Source organism: Prunus avium, chromosome 1 (genome assembly GCF_965620075.1).
Source record: "Prunus avium chromosome 1, drPruAviu1.hap1.1, whole genome shotgun sequence".
Lineage (NCBI taxonomy): Eukaryota > Viridiplantae > Streptophyta > Magnoliopsida > Rosales > Rosaceae > Prunus > Prunus avium.
Window position 1 is genome coordinate 60,232,475 of NC_142284.1, and position 19,920 is coordinate 60,252,394.

Sequence of the window (19,920 nt, forward strand, 5' to 3'; positions counted from 1 at the left end):
TTTAACGTTAGCCTAAAGAAGCAAGAACTTGGTTTGGTTGCCTTCAACTTGCTTTCTTGTTGTTTAGGTTTCCTGATGCCAACATGTCTTAAATGTAAAGTTAGCCAACATTGCTTTCTTGTTGTTTAGGCTGACTTCAACATTGGCGCCACCTTTGTTAATGGCCCAACACTTACACTTCAGCAAAGTTGACAGACTTTCTAATGGAGTTGATGAAAATGGGCAATGTGAGATACACTGAAAACATTCATCGGAGTCTTATTTATTTTTCTGTGCACTTACTCTCTTTTGTCTTTTTTATTTTTTTGTTTTAAGTTTGTTGAGGCTCAAAAAGTTAAGAGAAGCCAAGAGTATTTAAAGCCCAATATGACATACGGATAAAGGGAAATTGGTCATGTGCTAATCCCAAATATATTTTGGGAATTAATTTAGCAAAATAAATATGTACGCAAGTTTTTATTGAAATTCTAATAATATCCATGACTTGCGAAGTCAAATCTGATATCTCACTAAGCCTGGTCCACCACCAAGGATGCTTCATCACCACCAATGATACATTTTTCCTATGCCAAATAACCTACCAAGCTCACAAGAACCTAAGTCATGTGGTTCATGGGGCTTGCATGAGGGGTTGTAGTGTGAAAGGTTACAAAGGTCCACAAGGCCTATCCAAGCTCTTGGATGATAGAGATTTTGGGTTGCATGGCAGCTCAAAAGTCCAAGTCCATTACTTGGAGTTCCGCCATATGGGTAAGCAAATAAGATACTTTTTAGTGCCTCCCTATTACCAGCTTGAAGTAAGTCGATTTCGTTGCTCCTTTTTACCCGTTGGAAACAAGCTGTTTCCGGCATTTCCTTTCATTCATAGGAAATAATTGGTTTAATATGCCTCATTTCCCCGCTGGAAATAAGCATGTCCCAGTGCCCTCACCTTCCATAAATTGACATTCATGACCTAGGCAAAGACACCCCTTCTTTTGGCTGCTGCAAAACATGCGGGTCTTTAACTCATATGGAAAATTCCAATAAAAGAGAAGAATTCGTGCTCAGAAGCACTTCAAGAGACCCTAAAACACGTGGCCATTGGAAGCACAACAAAGTATTCCCTTAGGACTTGCTTGTCATTCAGGATGCTTAGTGCTTGCTAACTCAGAAAAGGGGACAACAAATGTTGGAACTTTTGTAAGTATTTCAAAATACAAAATTATTTTATTACTTATTTTATGTTGAACTTATATTTCCAGATTTTTTAGTGGTTTGATTACTTCTTTACAACTGCAATTATTTTCTATATTTATAAAATTTATGACATGATACTTTTATATTAATTGTTAGCTTTGTCGGTTTTGATATCTCCTCTTTGGTTTTAATTGAGTTATTACCGTTAATTTTTATATCAATTTATTTTATCATTTAAATAAGTTAAATGTATTTGGTTTACAATAGTTGCTGAAGGTTTTGATTCCAATCTTTATTGCGTGAGTTAATTGCTTAGTTTGGATCAAATTTTGTTCTTAACATGCAAGTGTTTTATGTGGTTTAATTGCTTGGTTAAAAACCCAACGTTCACTTGGAGTTGGTAATCTCCTATATAATAAATCATTCGAGCTATACATTAAAAAAGAGAAGAGAAATCAGATTGACACATTTCTTCATTATTTTCTTCTCTGCGTTCTTGAGTTTGTGTTCCAATTTGTTTTCTTTTATCAAGGGAAAGATTCGAGTTGTTCATCCAACCCAAGTATTGCGAGTGTACGCTTATGAGGGTCATAGGTTGTTGTATCCTAGAGGGTAGGGCGCTATACCATCTTGTTACACCGAGACATTGTTTCTGAGGGGCGAAATCTACTCTTAAGGACAGTGAATGACATGCCTCAACCTAAAACTATTATTCTACTCAAGTATCAGGGAGAACGATCTTCTACATCCCAAAAGATAAGTATCTTGTTGTAATTTCATTAATTTTATTTAATCTACTATATCAATATAAATTACAAATTTCTAATAATTATTTATGTGGTGTTTTGCAGGAAAAGTAGCATCCATAAACCAAATTCTCCAACAACAAAGACTTAATTTACCCTTCTACGACATTCCAAAAAATCAACAAGTCCAACCAAACCTTCCAACAGAAAAAGGACCACAACAAAGTCATTTAATTGTTAAAACTTATGAAGAACTCAAATAAGTGCCTTTTTTTCCCTTCACTTGTTTGATAATTCTTTTTTTGACAAATGAAAGGAATATATTTACAAGATACTTTTATAACGGGCTAATAAACTCACACAACAGGCTAATACACCCACAACAAAGTTACACACCACAAGTAGGTATTGAATATATATCATTCTCACCATCTATATGAATCGAATTGAGACCTCCTCCAACCAGTCTATTCATAAGTTCACTTTATCTTCAACACACTTATTTACGTTTATCTTATATTTCCTACTTCATCTAGTTGCCTACTTTAAGCTGAGTAATGTCACATCCGCACACTCCTAAAAGAACAAAAAGTTTTGCGTTGACTCTTAAGGCTGAGAGATTTGTAGGTGAATAGGGATTTTGTTTGGGTTTGTGTTTGTAATTTGAGGGTTAGAGAGTGAAGTGTTGTCAAATTGCCCTAAAAGAAGTATAGTAAGTGGAAGTAGCAGTCAGCAATTACCAGAACATGAACGTTAATTGTTGTTTTTATGTGAGTGCGAGATGATCTCGATTGCCGTATTAAATTATTGGTGACTAGTATTCTAAAACAGAAGCAAAGCCAGAAGTTAGCTAAAGATTACAATAATTATGAAACCAAAATCATTATTGGTGTTTGGGCACACTCCAAAAGGAATGTGGGCCATATCCAACCTCAAATTGGTCCACGACCAAACCCATATAAATGTGTGCTACGTGGATGAGAAGAGGTGCATGAGATCAGCATGAAGTGGGATGATGAAGTACACCTATATTTAAAAATAAATAATAAAAAAAAAAAAAACCAAAATGCAAAAATCCAATAGAATAAATACACAATTGGATGAATGTGGCACAGCCACTCACTCTTATTGCAGGCTTGCAGCTGCTTACGGTACAAACAAGTCTCCTCTTTATTTTATATTTTTTAAATTGTTTTTCGAGTGATACATAAACACAAGGGCAGAACCACACTTAGACTGGGATGGGATAGAACTTTAACAATTTTGGTGCTAATTTTGTAAAGAAATCGATGTTACCAAGTGAAAATTTGGCAACCCCAGCCTTGTAATAATTGATTATCTACACTCGAACATCTCCCCTATACAAAGTCATTCAGCCATTCATATATACAGACACAGAGCGAAAATTTCTAGCTCCGCCCGTGCATAAATAGGTCCTTTGGCCGCCGCCTTGGATATGGAAAGCACTTTATCATCAATTAAACCATCAACTCCACATTTCTGAAGAAAACCCACCTTCTTTTTCACGTCACTCACTCACTCACTTTTTTCTTTTTCTAAACTATTTATCTTTTCCTTTTCTCTCTCTCTGCTTTATCGCTTAGCTATAAGTATCACATTCGGCTAAAACTTCGTTTACACGCGAATCATCCAAAGCCTACCTATATACTCTCCTACTACGTTCTTCTTTCTTCTTCTTCTTCTTCTTCTTCTTCTTCTTCTTCTTCTTCTTCTTTGTTCTTGTTGTTTTATTTTTATTTATTTATATTATTTGTTAGTTTTTGTTGTTTGTTTTTATGATCTTGGGTCGATCGTAATGGGAGATGACCAGTTTAAGCTCCCTCCTGGTTTTCGATTTGACCCGACGGACGAAGAGCTTGTAGTTCATTTCCTTCAACGTAAGGCAGCTCTCTTACCTTTCCATCCCGACGTCATTCCCGATCTCCATCTCTACCAATATGATCCATGGGAACTAGATGGTATGCACCTACCATATAGTCCTTCACTACTATATTAATACTACTAAAAAATCTCTTGACCTTGCCTTAATTTAATTAACTTGTGTATTAATTTCATGATGTTTGATATTTAATTGCCACCCTTTTATGTATATCCTATTTCCTTAGATAAGCACTTGTGCACTTATGTATAGCTGAAATGAGTAATTGACACACTAATACTAGTACGTACATACACATATTAAAGTAAAGTTTCACATGGCAAATGGTGTACGGATTAAATCTGACAGCCTAGCCAAATTGTATGATAAGAGAGCATGTTTTCGCGTACATAAGTATCTTGATCTGTGCACTGTGTGCATATATAAATGTATAGGTAAGGCTCTAGGTGAGGGAAATAAGTGGTACTTTTACAGCAGGAGGACACAGAATCGGGTTACAAGCAATGGGTATTGGAAGGCATTAGGCGTTGAGGAACCAGTGATCACAAGAAGCTCTTGTAATTCTACACACAAAGTTGGGATGAAAAGATATTTGGCTTTTTACGTAGGAGAAGCTCCAAATTCAGGCATCAAAACTAATTGGATAATGCATGAGTATCGTCTCTCTCCACTCTCAGCAGGAGATGGAGCTTCTTCTTCTTCTTCTTCTTCCACCACAACAAGATCATCATCCAAAAGAAGAGGGCATCTCAAAACAGTTAATAATGCATGTCTCAATCACTACTTATAATTACGTTATTAATTATTTATTTGATTTAATTAGTCATTTCACTCTATGACATGGTAGCATGCGTGGCAAGTCATGTACTTTATTTATCATGTCATCAAGTAAAATAATTGCGTAGATATGACATTTTTCTTACATATGCGTGCCAAAAACAAAAAATAAAAAGAGAGGAGAATGTGCATGACATAAAATAAATGGAGTTTTATTGATATTTTGGTTTACAAATTTTCTCAGGAATTTAGTGGATACGTTCTCTGTCTAGTCTACGAGCGTGATGAAGATGACGCCGACGATGATGGGACAGAGCTTTCATGCTTGGACGAGGTGTTCTTATCTTTGGATGACCTTGATGAAATAAGTTTGCCAAATTAATTAGCATGGAGAGAGAGAGAGAGAGAGAGAGAGAGAGAGAGAGAGAGAGAGAGAGAGAGAGAGAGAGAGAGAGAGAGAGAGAGAGAGAGAGAGAGAGAGCTAAGTGCTCCCTTATTATGAATTAGCTTTATCCCAATTGTACAATTTCATTACTGGATTAATGTTATGAACAAATTCAAGTGGGTTTCACTTATATGTTGTACTCTAACAAAATATGTTATGAGTATAGTTTTGAGAATTCCGATCCACACCATCCAATACATGGAGCTTTTCTGGATGTTTATCCCAAAGTAACGTATATATTGAGTGGAAACACAAAAGCTACATGCATATTTTACATATATATCCATATTTCTCACCAAAATGAGTGTTAGCAAGGTTTTATCCTGAAGTATGATTTGATCAATAATGTATTTAATAAATATGGGACAACAATAGGTATTCAATAGTTATTGATTGAGAGGCTCCTAAAAACTTTCAATTCTTCCCTTATTGATTAAAATAAAATTTGATAGTTATGTTCGTTCTTCAAAAATAATTTAGTTATGTGTTATATGACAAAAGATGTATACAACTAAGTAATTTTTATATTAAGTATATCATCACGTGATATAACCAATTCACTTATATTATAACACATATATACTGTAACACTTCAAATAATAACATCCCTTAATAGTTTCATAATACCACTCAATAATTTCTTGTATATTAATGTAGAATTTTCTCTTTTCTTCCATTGTCCATGACAGGTGTTAGAAGTTGACTTGAGCTTATGTTGCATAGAAATTTGGTGCACTTGAGATCTTGTAGACTTGGTCCTCAGCCTTGGTTGGAACTTGGGATGCTCACGTGTAGAAATTATTGTGAGGAGGATAAACGTGAGGGATAAATGTGGAGCCCAGTGAGCACTGTAATGTGTAAGTTTGCAGCTAAGAGACATTGAGCATACCTCAAAAACTCTTCTTTTTCCTTTTTCTACTTTTATGGCATTCGAGTGTAATATTTTGCACAATGCCAAGCCACAATTGGTATTTTTGGGTGGCCGCTTAGGGCAGCATGACTCATACGTGATGCTAGCTAGCATTCCCATGCTCCATTCTGATTGCATACTATAGTAATGGAAAAGAAGTTTTACTTTTAGCATGTTAGTTTGTTGACCTCTTGGAATTGGCATTTTAGATATCTTTGATTATATCGTTGAAGTTTATTTAATGAAATTTCTACTTAATAAAAACTAATGAAGTTTCTACTTAATAAAAATAATAATAAAATGTTCTAGTTATTACAATGAATTGTGGGGTACCCCTGTGAAGTATGTGTGTAATTTTTTTTATTTTAAAAAAGGAATATCCTTAACATCATACTGTAGCTGTATGGGTTTAAAATTTAATATTACAAGTTAAAGAAAATGGAGACATACAGTGTGTAAAAATATTACAAATTTATTGTAATCACCTTATCTACCACTAGTTTTCTAAACGAAAAAATAATGCATTAAATTTCTGTTGAAAAATTAATATATACACAAATAATGCAGTGTGTCAAAGGACTATATATAATGTACTTGTATGAAAGATGGATATCAAGAGAAAGAGGGTTCTAATCAAGGGCCAAAAGCATAAGATATCATGTTTTTTTGTCGGTTTTGTAATGCGTATTTTTTTAACAAAGAGGGCTGGGCAGGTTTTGGGTTTTTTGAAAAATTGTGTTTGGGTATCTAGTAATATTATTGCAGTGGCAGTTTTATAAGTTGTACAATTTTCAAAGGTTGTTTGTATTGGTAAGTCTATTGAATATTGGGCTGTTTTATAGAATTTGGATTGCATAGGGTTTTTATATATTTTGGGATCTATGTTTGGGCTTAAATGTGAAGCTCCCTGTATTATTCGGCCTTGTAAAGAGCTATCTCATATAATATAAATATCTCGTAAGGGTAGAAGAATACAAACACGTAAATTCCCAAATATTTTCGCATAAAGAACATAAAATATTACCAAAACAGAGTCGGCAAAAACAAAAAGAAAAAGAACGAAAAGGACCAGTCAGATTACTCTTTAGCTTTTTTCTTTCGTCTATGCTCCTGAAATGCCTTTGCAAAACAACCACTCTGACTCCTCACATCACATCCGTATACTCCACATCGTAGAATATCGGCACAACCTTTTGCTCTAATTCTTTTCTACAATACATGAGTATTTTATTTTGTGTGAAGGAGGTGTGAAGTGTATGTTGCTGCTTAACACGTGTCTGCTACCTACAAAAGTGAAGAGTGCACCAGAATGTGACATGTGGGGCCTTGGGACAGGTGGTGGTCTCTGCGTGGCTCTCTCATTTGAGTCATCTCATCACCAAATCTTCTTCCTCCATCAAGATTGATGGCTTGCTCAGTGTGGTACAATTTCTTGAGGAAAATGCTAGGGAGACCAACTTGGGATACCAACTCTCTAATAGAGCGTGGGACCCATTGTATTGGTGGGCTCCACCTCTATTAGAGAGTTGGTACCCAAGTTGGTCTCCCAAGTTGGTCTCCCTAGCATAACCCATTTCTTGAAATGGAGTCATCAACTCCATTGCTAATTGTTCATCCACAGCACTCGATTGATTAGTCCGAACAAATTACTCTTGGCTCCGTCCTGCTCCATCATCTGGCCGTGCGTCATGGCTCCGTCCTGCTTCATTATCAGTTCCCCCAAAAAAATCCAGATATGGTTCCACTGCTAATTGTTCATGTATAACACTGCCCCTGAAAAATGCGTTATCAACTCCCCCTGAAAAATCCCGATTTGTTTCCAAATCATACAAATGAGGATCCATATTTTCCTTCATGACTTCGTCCCATTCTAATTGTTTATCTACAGCACTCGGTTGATTAGATCCACCATGGCTCCGTCCTGCCCCATCATCAGCTCCTCCAGAAAAATCCAGATTTTCCATTATAGACAATGACAAAAAATCCCGATTTGTTTCCAAATCATACAAATGAGGATCCGGATTATCCATTTTTTCCTTCATGACTTTGTCCCATTCTAATTGTTTATCTACACCACTCGATTGATTAGTGCGGACAAATGCGCCGTGGCTCCGTCCTGCCCCATCATCAGCTCCTCCAGAAAAATCCAGATTTTCCATGATAGACAATGACAAAAAATCCCGATTTGTTTCCAAATCATACAAATGAGGATCCGGATTATCCATATTTTCCTTCATGACTTTGTCCCATTCTAGATGAACCCCTGTCTTCTTCACTATCACAAAATCAACTAGAGGCCTTACAAGAATGGAGACTTGGTCCCCGCCTTGCAAACAGAGCACATCGTTTGACAATTGTCCCTGCCAAAGAGCTTCAGGTTCGTTTGACAAAAACGAAGGGGGTTCTGGTCTTCCGTATCTGGCAAATGCTATCTTGGCGTGCAAAGTAGTTTGTTTGGTAAGATTTCTAACGATAATGTCAATAGGACCTTCAGAATCTTCAAGTTTTCGGCCAAAAACAAGATAATAGTAAACGAAGCATATAGTCAACCCTTTTAAATCACGACCCATGATATTTTGAGGAACTTCAAAGGAGACGATATTGTCCACATCGTTGACGAATTTGAACCACTTAGGAATATCATAAATTCCATTCAAATAAATTCCACCAAATCCGCAAGAAGTCCATCTCTGCACACCAGAAGCAATAAATTCTTATACATGCATGCATATACCATTACATGGGCAGTCAGATTGTGTGTGTGTGAGAGAGAGAGAGAGAGAGAGAGAGACCTGTAGGATGTTGTTCCTAAAATCGGCAGTCAGATTGGTGCAGCGTTCCATATGAATCCTTGTCATGGAGTTTAATGACTTATCCAAGCCTGGAACCTCAGTGAGTTTGAACGAATCACTTAGATATAATTCTCTCATATTCCACATTTTTGAAAAATCTGGAATTGTTTCCAATTCTAGGCAGCTAATGGCTTCCAGAACATACAAATTGGTTGGTAAATCTGGGATTGCACGAAGTCTTCTGCATGCATTTAAACACAAGACCTTGAGCTTTGAAAGACCAGCGAGACTTGGTAGGCTACAAAAGTCATTGCCTTCAAGAAGCAGATCTTCTAAGGAAATTAGGCCACATAGATCCTTAGGGATTGCATCCTCAGTTAACATGCAGCCTGCAAGACATAATAACCCTATTAAAGAGTTTAAGCCATGTAACGAAAGGGGTAAAAGATGGAATTTCAAAATTCTCACCAGATAGAGATAAAATTCTCAACTTCTTCAATTTTACTATGGAAGATGGAATTTGTCTGATGCCTGTCTTATCTGCTTCCAAAATTGTCAATGATACCATGTCCCCTAAGCCATCAGCCAATTTTTGAAATCTCCGACAACCATTAAGTAGAAGAGTTTCAATAGACTTGGATTTATAGAAATTCAGTGGGAGATCCTCTAGCATGAAGCAGCCTTGAAGATTTACCAAAGAAAGTCTTCCAAGATGCCCAATGGATGAATGAACCTTATACAAGCGCTTACAACCTTTCAATATCAACTTCTCGAGATTTGGGAATTTTGAAAAGTCTGGTGATTTTCTTATGTGATTATCATCTTCGACATGAATGATGTCATCATCATTGACCTGATTTTGAGATGGGCGTCGTTGATACGCACAACGATGGTAATCAATCATATTTTCATTCATAAATTTGTCCCATACCAGACTAACACCAGTTTTCTTCACCTTAACCGAATAATATTCGTCTATTATTTCAATCAAGACTTTATCACCGTCTTGCAATTTGAGCTCGTCATTTGATAACTGTCCCTGCCAAAGACAATCACCATTACCATAACTTACACGGGGTATGATCTTGGCGTCAAGCTCAGTACCCTTGGTCATGTTTTTAATGCTAATGCAAATACCGTAGCATTCGTATGAAGAGTAAACGAAGGACAAAGTTAACCCTTTCAAAATACGACCAACACTTTGAGGCACGGTGAAATACACAATATCATCGTCATGGACATAATGGAACCAATCAGGAATATCATTTCCACTGAGAAAAATGCCACCATATCCGCAAGAAGTCCATCCCTATACCATGTAGAGCCAAATTTCTATAAGAAATACATTCTTATGCATGCATGTGTACATATGCGTTGTATCTGACAGAAAGAGAAAGATGTATGTGTGTGTTTGAGAGAGAGAAGGACTGACCCGTAGGATTTTCTTCCTAAAATCGGTAGTGAGATTAGTGCAGCCATCCATAGAAATCATTGTCATGGAGTTTAATGACTTATCCAGGCCTGGAATCTTAGTGAGTTTGCCCGAATCACTTAGATGCAATTCTCTTATATTTGACATTTCTGAAAAATCTGGCATTTTTTCCAATGCAATGCAGCCATCTGCTCGTAAGACTTTCAAATTTGTTCGCAAATCTGAGATTGCGCGAAGTTTTTTGCACTCATTTAAAGACAAATCTTGAAGCTGTGAAAGACGACTGAGGCTTGGTAGGCTGCAATAGTCATTGCAGTCAAGATTTAAATGTACTAAGGAAATTAGGCTACCGAGATCCTTGGGGAATGCATCATCAGTAAAACTCCAGCTTCTTGATGGCAACCATTCCCCAGGACATAATGATAAAACTTTCAGTTTCTTCAATTTAAATATGGAAGATGGTATTTGTCTCATGGCTGTGTAATCCGCTTTCAGAGTTGTCAATGATACCATGTCCCCTAAGCCCTCAGCCAACTTTTCAAAACTTGAACAACCATTAAGTAGAAGAGTTTCAATAGACTTGGATTTATAGAAATTCAGTGGGAGATCCTTTAGCGTTCTGCAGTATTCAAGATTTACCAAAGAAAGTCTTCCAAGATCCCCGATGGATGAGTGAACCTCAGACAAACTCAGACAGAATTCCAATATCAATTCCTCGAGATTTGGGAGATTTGAAAAGTCTGGTGATTTTGTTAGCCCACGGGAATTACCGAGATTAATGATTTTCAAATTCTGATGCAACTGTTAAACAAAAACAAAATTAGAAGGGAAATTAAATTCAAATTCTGATACAGAAATTAAACCAAAATGAAGAGAAGGTTGAGATTATTATACCTTGCAATCCTTCCAAACTATTTTGAGTCTGCTATATTGCAGGTCTAAAGCAACTAGTTTTGGTTGCATAGGAAAGTCATCTGGTATGGACTCTAAAGGGAATCTATGCCAGGACAACCATATTAACTTTTTGGGAAAATCTTTGTACTCTCCAGTGAGCTCTACGTTGCTGAGGCCGAGTAACCTCAGTTTTGTCATCTTGGTAAATGCTTGTGCACTGAATCTAGCCGTGGGATAGCAATGTAGAGCAACTCCTTCAATTTTTTTAGTTCCCTGTTAACAAAAGATACCGACTTAGAAAAATGATTTACAAACATGAAAATCCGTGTATGTATTAACCAAAAGGTATAATTAATAGTATCGGACCATGTTACGCCCTATAGTTTGTGTTTGCAATCAAAGCACATATTTTTTGTTGGTTATGCCTAATTGAGCTTTGATCTTAATGGATATAATATAAGAAATGGCAACGGGGTCTAGCGAAGTGAAAAATGGTCTAAACTTGCAGACTAAGGTCTCAGGTTCAAATTCATGTGGCACCTTGGTAGTGTGGATGTGTGAGAACCCCTTCTTTTACTTTGGTTCAGACTATCACTTGTACTAAACAAAAATAAAGAAAGAAATGGAAACGGACATTTTAATTTATTATAGACGATATGCTTCTCTTGCATGATGCATTCTAAAACTATACTGGGAAAGTACTTACAGATTCATCGCTCAATACATCTATTACGTCTTCACGTTTCCACAATCTACTAAATTTTTCAGGTTGATCGCGGGCATTTTCACGAACGATCTCTCTTCCCATGTCTCGAAGCAAATCATGCATCATCAGCTTGTTTTCCTCACTAACAGTTACAAGGCACCGTTCAATGAGGACACTGATTCCTATCGTTGCAAAAAAACCACATCCATCTAATATTTGTGTGACATAGTCCTTGTCCATTCCTATAAAGAAACAAGATATATCAAGGAATATCTCTCTCTTTTTAGGATCAGGTAGCCCGTCAAAGCTTATTTTGAGTATTTTTTGAATATCTCCATCAGGACTTGTTTCCAATTTCTCCAAATGGCTTTCCCACTCCACTATGGACCTTTTAATCAGAAAAGACCCAACAACTTCAAGTGCTAGTGGCAAGCCTTGACAGTAACGAATTACACGTTTTGAGAGGTCAAGATATTCTTGATCAGGATGACCACTTTCGAAGGCATGCCTTCTAAAGAGCCCTAGAGCTTCTTCCTCATCCATTCGTTCAGCGTGATATGTGCCATCCACTCCAATTTGCTCTAGCAAATGTTTATCTCTTGTTGTTATAATAATTCTACTTCCAGGACCAAACCAATCACGTTTTCTAGCTATTGCTTTTAGCTTCTGTACTTCATCTACATCGTCAATTATGACAAGTACTCTTTTACAGCGAAGTCTTTCTTGTATCACAGTGATCCCTACATCAACAGAATCAACCTTTATGGGGTCCTTGCTTTTCAAGATATCATTTAGAAGTTTTTCTTGCAAACCAACCAGACCAGTATTGGGTTGGTTTGCAATTACTTCCCTCACGTTTGCAAGGAAACTCCTACCTTCAAAGCTACCTTCAAATTTGTTATAAATGGCTTTAGCAAGCGTTGTTTTCCCAATGCCGCCCATCCCCCAAATACCAATCAAGCGAACAACATCCTTAGAACCTGAATTTTCAATATCAATCATGCGAACAACATTGTTCACCCGAGAAGTAATTCCGACAAGGTGTTCGACGTCGAATTGGTATTTGCTGTACAACTGCTTATTAACCACCCCAAGAATTTTGTTGATAAACTTTGCTTCATGCCTGGCAATTAAACAAAGAAGCAGAACTACGAATCATTCGATGTGGAACAAACTACAAGGTTAAATTTAATCCCTAACTTAATAATTTAGAATTAGCAAATTATTTTCTTTTTTAATACTAAGATATAATTAACAATTAAGATTGGGATTTAACATCAAATGTTAAATGGATCTTACATTATCAAATAAGAAAGAATGCTTAGTTAAAACCAAACCAAACCAAACAAACAAACACCAAAGTTCAAAGTCAAAAAGAAAACATAGTTGGAAAAACAAAAACAAAGACAAAAAGGGCAGAAAACATAGTTGTCAAGTAAGGAGATGATAATCCAAGGAACAAGAAATTAGTAATTACCCATTGTCAGCATTTTGAAGATCTTCCCCACACAAATCTGCAGCTTGAGCGAGAGCATTTCTCCACCGCTGTACCTTTTCTTTCTCATGTTTACCTTCACAGATGCCCGCTTCATGTTTCTCAAATGCTTGTGCAAAACTACCAGTTTGTTTCCGGACATCTGAAGCCTCAACATTATAGAACAATGGAATAACCTGTTGCCCCAATCTTTCTCTACACTCCATGATCTTCACCAGCTCATTAAGACACCAACTGGACTCGGCATACCTCTTGGAAAAGACAATTATGGAGATCATGGACCCGTCGATTGCCTGCTCCAGTTGGGGTTTTATAAATTCCGCTTTTTCTAGCTGGTTGTCGTCAAGAAAGGCGCTGATTCCGGCATCAGATAATGCTGCGTGGAGGTGGCCTGTGAAGCCCTTGCGTGTGTCTTCACCTCTGAAGCTCAAGAACACTTGGTACTCCCAACGTTTTGATGAGGAGGATGGTGAGGATGAAGAGGAGACTTTATGGGCTTTCCTGGCATCCATTTAATTGATACTGGTTCAGATCAGACCAACTACAAATTATGCACAAGTTGGCCTTCCGATCCGACTTGAGCACAGGCACGGACCTTGGTGTACTGTTACCTGGGCTACAGCCCGGGGGCTTTTAATTTTTTAAAGCCCAAAGTAAATTTTTAGCCCTCCCCAAGTCCACTCACACAGCAGCAACCCCTTCATGAATTAGCTCTGGTTGCCTGCACTTAGAAAGCAAAAAAATTAAGAAGAAGAAAGAACGAGCTGAGCTGAGCAGATATATTGGGAGTTCAGTTCCATCGACGCGCTAAGCCTAAGCCTAAGATTGAAGGTCAGGAAAATGCAAGGAAGCTTAGTGGAAAGAGGCATGAATAGAGAGGGAAGAGACGAGCTCAATGCCTCTCTGCAGCAAACTTACACATTACAGTGCTCACTGGGCTCCACATTCATCAACCTCACAATAATTTCGACACGTGAGCATGCCAAATTCCAACAAAGGCTGAGGACTACCAGATCTCAAGTGCACCAAATTTCTATGCAACATAAGCTCAAGTCAACTTCTAACACATGTCATGGACAATGGAAGAAAAGAGAAAATTCTACAGTAATATACAATAAATTATTGAGTGGTATTACGAAACTGTTAAGGGATGTTATTATTTAAAGTGTTACTATATGTACGTTTTATAATATAAGTGAATTGATTATATCACGTGATGATATATTTAATATAAAAAAATTACTTTGTTGTATACATCTTTTCTCATATTACTTAGTTATGTTCATTCTTCAAAAATAATTTATAACATATAACTAAGTATCAATTAATGGATGCCAAGAAAGCCCATAAAGCCTCCTCTTCATCCTCACCATCCACCTTCTCATCAAAATGCTCTGGTCATTACAATGAATTATGAAGTATGTGTGTAATTTTTTTTTAATTTACAAAAAAAAAAAAGGAATATCCTTAACATCATACTGTAGCTGTATGGGTTTAAAATTTAATATTACAAGTTAAAGAAAAATGGAGACATACAGTGTGTAAAAAGAAAAATGGAGACATACAGTGTGTAAAATTTAATATTACTGTAGCTGTATGGGTTTATTGTAATCACCTTATCTACCACTAGTTTTTTAAACGAAAAAATAATGCATTAAATTTCTATTGAAAAGTTGGTATAGATACAAATAATGCAGTGTGTTAAAGGGCTATATACAATGCAGTTGTCTGAAAGATGGATATCAAGAGAAAGAGGGTTCTAATCAAGGGCCGAAAGCATAAGATATCATGTTTTTTTGTTGGTTTTGTAATGGGTATCTTTGTAACAGAGTGGGCTAGGCAGGTTTTGGGTTTTTTGGTGAAAAATTGTGTTTGGGTATCTAGTAATATTATTGCAGTGGCAGTTTTTAAAATTGTACAATTTTCAAGGGTTGTTTGTATTGGTAAGTCCATTGAATAGTCCAACTGGGCTGTTTTATAGAATTTGGATTGCATATGATTTTTTCTATATTTTGGGATCTATGTTTAGGCTTAAACGTGAAGCTCATGTATTATTCGGCCTTGTAAAGTGCTATCTCATATATATACCTCTAATTTTTTTTCTACGATCCATGAGTATTTTATTTTGTGCACGAGTGGTTTATGATGTTTCATGTGTGAAGGAGGTGTGAAGTGTATGTTGCTGCTTATGTTGACACATGTCTACTACCTACAAAAGTGAAGAGTGCACCAGAATGTGACATGTGGGGCTTTGGGATAGGTGGTGGTCTCTGCGTGGCTCTCTCATTTGAGTCATCTCATCACCAAATCATTGAAGTAGATTTCCTACTAAAATTTGTAACTTTGTAATAGATTTGGTTCATTTTACCAAACCACAGCCCAGAAAACGGCCCAAAAAACGGGATGGACGTCTCTCCACACTGGAGTTTTTGCAAGTGTGTTGTCTTAACCAGCATGGGCTATTCTCTGGTGGGGACTTGTTTTCGAGAACCCTATGTGAGAACACTGTTGGATTTAATCCAAAGGCTCAGAAAAAGCAATTCTAAGTGAATCTGTTGTACTCTGTTGTACTAGAATCTGACCCTCAATTTGTTCTCTCTCCTCTCTCCTCCCAAACTTTTTCGGAAAATGTTTCTTTCCCGCATTGTTGTCTCTGCCCTTGAATGCTGATATTTTAGCCCCAAAATTATATTAAAAAACTTAAAGTAATCAGCTTTACCTTTCCAGATGACTTTTTAATCGCCATGAACTACATCCCTCTCTTCTTTTTTGATTGGAACTACATCCCTTTCTCATCTATTTTTCCATCTACCCATATCCAGAGACTGATCAATAGACTGGCTTCCTTGCCTTCATTTCTATACAAAGCATCACTCTTCTCCTCTTCTGAAATTTTTTCGTGAAAACTATCATGATGGGCTACCAATCTGGATTTATTTAGCTTTCCCTTCGGGAAATGGGTTTTGGGTGTGCGGTGCGGGTATGTGAAAAATTTGGGGTTGTATGTGTAGATTTGAGGTGTTTTATTTAGAAGAAAGGCAAAAAAAACTAGATTTTTTTGTTTGGGTGGGCATGATTTATATTGGGGTTGAATATGATTGATTGTGTTTGTTTGTGGGTATTAGGATATGATCTTGCGGTTTTTTTAATTTTTTAAATTCCATGTCTCTGCTTGTTGTCTACTCTTTGTACCAATATTTCTGATTTATGGGCTATAGAAAAGCATAGAATGGATTGAACAACTCGGCTATGTTATTATGTGTTTGTTTGATGATTAAGACTATGTTTTGGTTCTTGTCTCCTCATGATTAACACAAGTGAGCTCTTCTCTTTATTTTCTCTGGTTCTTGTCTCTTGCTGAGGTTATCTCCTTCCTTCCTTGCTCTGGTTAAGAAATCTGGTACAGTCCCCTTCTTTTTCTTAATTTAAACATTTAAAAATATGGTATTCTGAATATATCTCATGCAAAGGCATTAATTTTGGCGAAATGGGTATTGGGTGTGCGGGTATGTGGAAAATTTGGGATTATAGATGTAGACATGAGGGGTTTTTTGCCTGCCTTGCCCTTCCCTTCACTGAACGGTTAGTCGGGGGAAAAAGTTTTACAACTGTCAAATAGTAGGTTTAGAGTTCCTAGCATAAACAGGAATAAGTCCCTTAAGGGGCTCTTCAGAAATTTTAATTTTCCTTCTCTTAAAGAAAAGAAATTTTAATTTTCCTTGTGATATATTCGTGTTTCTCTTCTAGTTTGCATATGGATAGAGGACCAACAGTGTTGTGGAGTTCATTGCAGGTAAGGCCTGTTTCGAGTTATACTCATTACATTGTTAATATTTTGTCCATTTGTGTCATTCATTGCTTCCATATGGGCATACGGGACATATTTTCTTGATTTTTCCTTTCTACAGAGGGATGCTGCAAAATTGGAATTTTAGCAGCTTGGTTTTATTTTTATTGTGTTCATTTAATTTGTGCAGGCCCTTGTTTAAAGCTTTGGTTGCCTTGTGTTCAGAATCACAATGTTGCAACATCCCTTGTTTGGCACAAAAATATGTTTCGTAAACGCTTCAAAAGGATTCGCTATCACTACAGCTTCAACATCACTTTACTAACTAAATCTTCCTAAATTTTATTTTATTTTTACTAAGAAGTCTTAATTACTATTTATGAAAATTTGAAGTAATAATCGGAGGAAGTGAATCATTTACATTGTGATTTAGCATATTACTGGTATTAGTTTCCAAACACTGCAGACAAAGCAACATATGCACAGAAAGCGACATAATGAATATATCAATAACCCCTCAATAATTTATCAATAGTCCACCAATATTGTATCAGTCACCCATCAATAGTTTATCAACAACCCGTCACTGCTGTCAATAGTTTATCAACTGTCATAGAAAGCTTGAAACAAAAACACAACTAAATACTAATAATTATGTCTTATTACACAAAAACACCCAGATTAATGTGTCAGTTGTTTTTTCAATTGAGTACATGTTCGTAAACTATTGATGTTGTGGCTCTCGAGAAAGCTAAGACCAGACAAACATCTACCCCTCTCGTAAATACGTCATTTTGTTGGTCGACAGAGATGGAAATGATAATATAAAGCAACACGGCTGATTATCTACCAAATTTCAAATGCTAAAAAGGCTTTTAATAAGGCATACCTGTAGCAATTGCAATTAGTTCCAGGTATGCCGTCGTCGTCTCTCACTTCCTAGAAGAGATTGAGAAGTGAGATTCTCAGTCGCTGAAACATTGGGGATTGAGATCCCTACTCTCCTGCGATGACCTCGTTTGGGTTTCACCGTTTCGAGGGCCGCTTGTTTCACGAGTTTGACTGCGGGCATTTACAATCGTCGATGGTGCACTTCGCCTCAAAGAAGCGGAACGCGTTGACCTCGTCGTTGAAGCCTGAGATCGATTATTCCGATTCTTCATATGCAGGAAGGTCGGGTTTGCTCGTCGCTTGAGTTCCGATTCGTTGGGATTAGGGGTTGTCGATTGTGGACGGTCGTCTTCGTCTGTGAGGAGCCACAAATCAGAGTGATAACCAAGAGCATCCAGTTAGAATATGGAGAGGAGTAAAAGGGTTTACTTGTCACAGCGACGACCACGAGATTCCATTGAAGATCGAGCCTGGGTAAGCGACGAGAGGAAGAGCGATTGTGACTGCAGTTATGAGATTTTCAACAAATTAAAACAAGTTATGAGTCATCTCATCACCAAATCATTGAAGTAGATTTCCTATTGAAATTTGTAATTATTTTCTGCTGCATGATTTATTTCCTTCTGCCTCTGCCTCGATCTCCATCTCCGTCTCTTCCTCAGGTTTCAATTCAAGATTGCATCTGGACTTCTCTGATTCTGGCCACAGAACCAAAACACAGTCGGTTACAACCACAGCCCAGAAAACGGGATGGAGCTTTGGCAAGTGCTGTAGCTTAAAAGATTAAGAAATACAGAAATCAAGATTGCAATTTCTCTCTGCTTCATCATGGCTTCTTCTTCCTCCATCAAGATTGATGGCTTGCTCAGTATGGTTACCATTCGTCTCAATGACAACAATCTCTTGAAATACACAACAAATCCAATGCTAATTGTTCATCCACAGCACTCGATTGATTAGTTCGAACAAATTCGTCATGGCTCTGTCCTGCTCCATCATCCAGCCGTACGTCATGGCTCCGTCCTGCCTCATTATCAGTTCCCCCAAAAAAATCCAAATATCTTTCCACTGCTAATTGTTCATGTATAACACTGCCCCTGAAAAATGCTTCATCAACTCCCCCTGAAAATTTTGTTTCCAAATCATACAAACGAGGATCCGGATTATCCATCTTTTCCTTCATGACTTTGTCCCATTCTAGATGAACCCCTGTCTTCTTCACTCTCACAAAATCAACTAGGGGCCCTACAAGAATGGAGACTTGGTCGCCGTCTTGCAAACGGAGCACATCGTTTGACAATTGTCCCTGCCAAAGATAATCGTCTTCAGGTTTACTGGAAGTTTTTAAGGAGGCAAATGCTATCTTGGTGTGCAAAGCAGTTTGTTTGGTAAGATTTCTAACGATAATGCCAATAGGACCTTGAGAATCTTCAAGTTTTGGGCTGTCTGAAGAGTAAACGAAGCATATAGTCAACCCTTTTAAATCACGATCCATGATTCTTTTTGGAACTTTAAAGAAGACAATATTGTACACATTATCGTCCAACTCGAACCACTGAGGAATATCATAAATTCCATTCAAATAAATTCCACCAAATCCACAAGAAGTCCATCTCTGCACACCAGAAGCAAGACATTCTTATACATGCATGCATATATCATTATATATATGGGCTGCATCTGCAGCTGTACCTTTGTGTGTGTGTGTGTGTGTGTGTGTGAGAGGGAGAGAGAGAGAGGGAGAGAGAGAGAGAGAGAGACCTGTAGGATGTTGTTCCTAAAATCGGCAGTCAGATTGGTGCAGCCTTCCATATGAATCCTTGTCATGGAGTTTAATGACTTATCCAAGCCTGGAACCTCAGTGAGTTTGAACGAATCACTTAGATACAATTCTCTCATATTCGACATTTTTGAAAAATCTGAAATTGTTTCCAATTTTGGGCAGCCAGTTGCTTTCAGAACATAC

The 19,920-nt window shown here is 37.2% G+C and overlaps 4 protein-coding genes across 5 annotated transcripts; 1 reads left to right on the forward strand and 3 right to left on the reverse strand.

Moving 5' to 3' along the window:
- The first annotated feature begins 3,328 nt into the window (after nucleotides 1–3,328).
- On the forward strand, nucleotides 3,329–5,166 carry XND1 (xylem NAC domain 1). 2 transcript variants are annotated; one of them, XM_021970479.2, is made up of 3 exons: nucleotides 3,329–3,904; nucleotides 4,260–4,582; nucleotides 4,847–5,166. In XM_021970479.2, the coding sequence occupies exons 1-3, from the start codon at nucleotides 3,742–3,744 to the stop codon at nucleotides 4,982–4,984; spliced, it is 624 nt and encodes a 207-aa protein (XP_021826171.2). In that variant the 5' UTR covers nucleotides 3,329–3,741; the 3' UTR covers nucleotides 4,985–5,166. The 2 variants fall into 2 exon arrangements, with proteins under 2 accessions (XP_021826171.2, XP_021826170.2); XM_021970478.2 differs by having other exon boundaries at nucleotides 3,338–3,904; nucleotides 4,260–4,591.
- Nucleotides 5,167–7,599: 2,433 nt separating this feature from the next.
- Nucleotides 7,600–9,046, reverse strand: LOC110767037 (uncharacterized). The gene is made up of 2 exons (XM_021970457.2): nucleotides 8,750–9,046; nucleotides 7,600–8,647 (listed from the first exon to the last, which is right to left on the reverse strand). The coding sequence occupies exons 1-2, from the start codon at nucleotides 8,894–8,896 to the stop codon at nucleotides 7,604–7,606; spliced, it is 1,191 nt and encodes a 396-aa protein (XP_021826149.2). The 5' UTR covers nucleotides 8,897–9,046; the 3' UTR covers nucleotides 7,600–7,603.
- Nucleotides 9,001–13,788, reverse strand: LOC148298114 (TMV resistance protein N-like). Its single transcript, XM_088252721.1, has 7 exons — nucleotides 13,259–13,788; nucleotides 11,782–12,904; nucleotides 11,076–11,348; nucleotides 10,182–10,982; nucleotides 9,218–10,058; nucleotides 9,082–9,138; nucleotides 9,001–9,041 (listed from the first exon to the last, which is right to left on the reverse strand). The coding sequence occupies exons 1-7, from the start codon at nucleotides 13,786–13,788 to the stop codon at nucleotides 9,001–9,003; spliced, it is 3,666 nt and encodes a 1,221-aa protein (XP_088108847.1).
- Nucleotides 13,789–18,028: 4,240 nt separating this feature from the next.
- On the reverse strand, nucleotides 18,029–19,907 carry LOC148298115 (uncharacterized). Its single transcript, XM_088249796.1, has 5 exons — nucleotides 19,716–19,907; nucleotides 18,883–19,569; nucleotides 18,582–18,728; nucleotides 18,391–18,457; nucleotides 18,029–18,309 (listed from the first exon to the last, which is right to left on the reverse strand). The coding sequence occupies exons 1-5, from the start codon at nucleotides 19,860–19,862 to the stop codon at nucleotides 18,029–18,031; spliced, it is 1,329 nt and encodes a 442-aa protein (XP_088105922.1). The 5' UTR covers nucleotides 19,863–19,907.
- Between the last annotated feature and the right edge of the window lie 13 nt (nucleotides 19,908–19,920).

What these genes read in the sequence shown, in the direction of transcription:
- XND1 (XM_021970478.2), top strand. Translation starts at nt 3,742, where the DNA reads ATGGGAGATGACCAGTTTAAGCTCCCTCCTGGTTTTCGATTTGACCCG. An exon ending in TGATCCATGGGAACTAGATG is followed by an intron (nt 3,905 to 4,259) that starts GTATGCACCTAC and finishes ATAAATGTATAG; the next exon opens with GTAAGGCTCTAGGTGAGGGA. An exon ending in ATCTCAAAACAGTTAATAAT is followed by an intron (nt 4,592 to 4,846) that starts GCATGTCTCAAT and finishes AAATTTTCTCAG; the next exon opens with GAATTTAGTGGATACGTTCT.
- LOC110767037 (XM_021970457.2), bottom strand. Translation starts at nt 8,896, where the DNA reads ATGTGGAATATGAGAGAATTATATCTAAGTGATTCGTTCAAACTCACT. An exon ending in TTAGGAACAACATCCTACAG is followed by an intron (nt 8,648 to 8,749) that starts GTCTCTCTCTCT and finishes TCTGGTGTGCAG; the next exon opens with AGATGGACTTCTTGCGGATT.
- LOC148298115 (XM_088249796.1), bottom strand. Translation starts at nt 19,862, where the DNA reads ATGTCGAATATGAGAGAATTGTATCTAAGTGATTCGTTCAAACTCACT. An exon ending in AGATGGAGATCGAGGCAGAG is followed by an intron (nt 18,458 to 18,581) that starts GCAGAAGGAAAT and finishes TCATAACTGCAG; the next exon opens with TCACAATCGCTCTTCCTCTC. An exon ending in GGAATCTCGTGGTCGTCGCT is followed by an intron (nt 18,310 to 18,390) that starts GTGACAAGTAAA and finishes GGCTCCTCACAG; the next exon opens with ACGAAGACGACCGTCCACAA.
- LOC148298114 (XM_088252721.1), bottom strand. Translation starts at nt 13,788, where the DNA reads ATGGATGCCAGGAAAGCCCATAAAGTCTCCTCTTCATCCTCACCATCC. An exon ending in TAGTTTGGAAGGATTGCAAG is followed by an intron (nt 10,983 to 11,075) that starts GTATAATAATCT and finishes TTTGTTTAACAG; the next exon opens with TTGCATCAGAATTTGAAAAT. An exon ending in TTAGGAAGAAAATCCTACGG is followed by an intron (nt 10,059 to 10,181) that starts GTCAGTCCTTCT and finishes TACATGGTATAG; the next exon opens with GGATGGACTTCTTGCGGATA.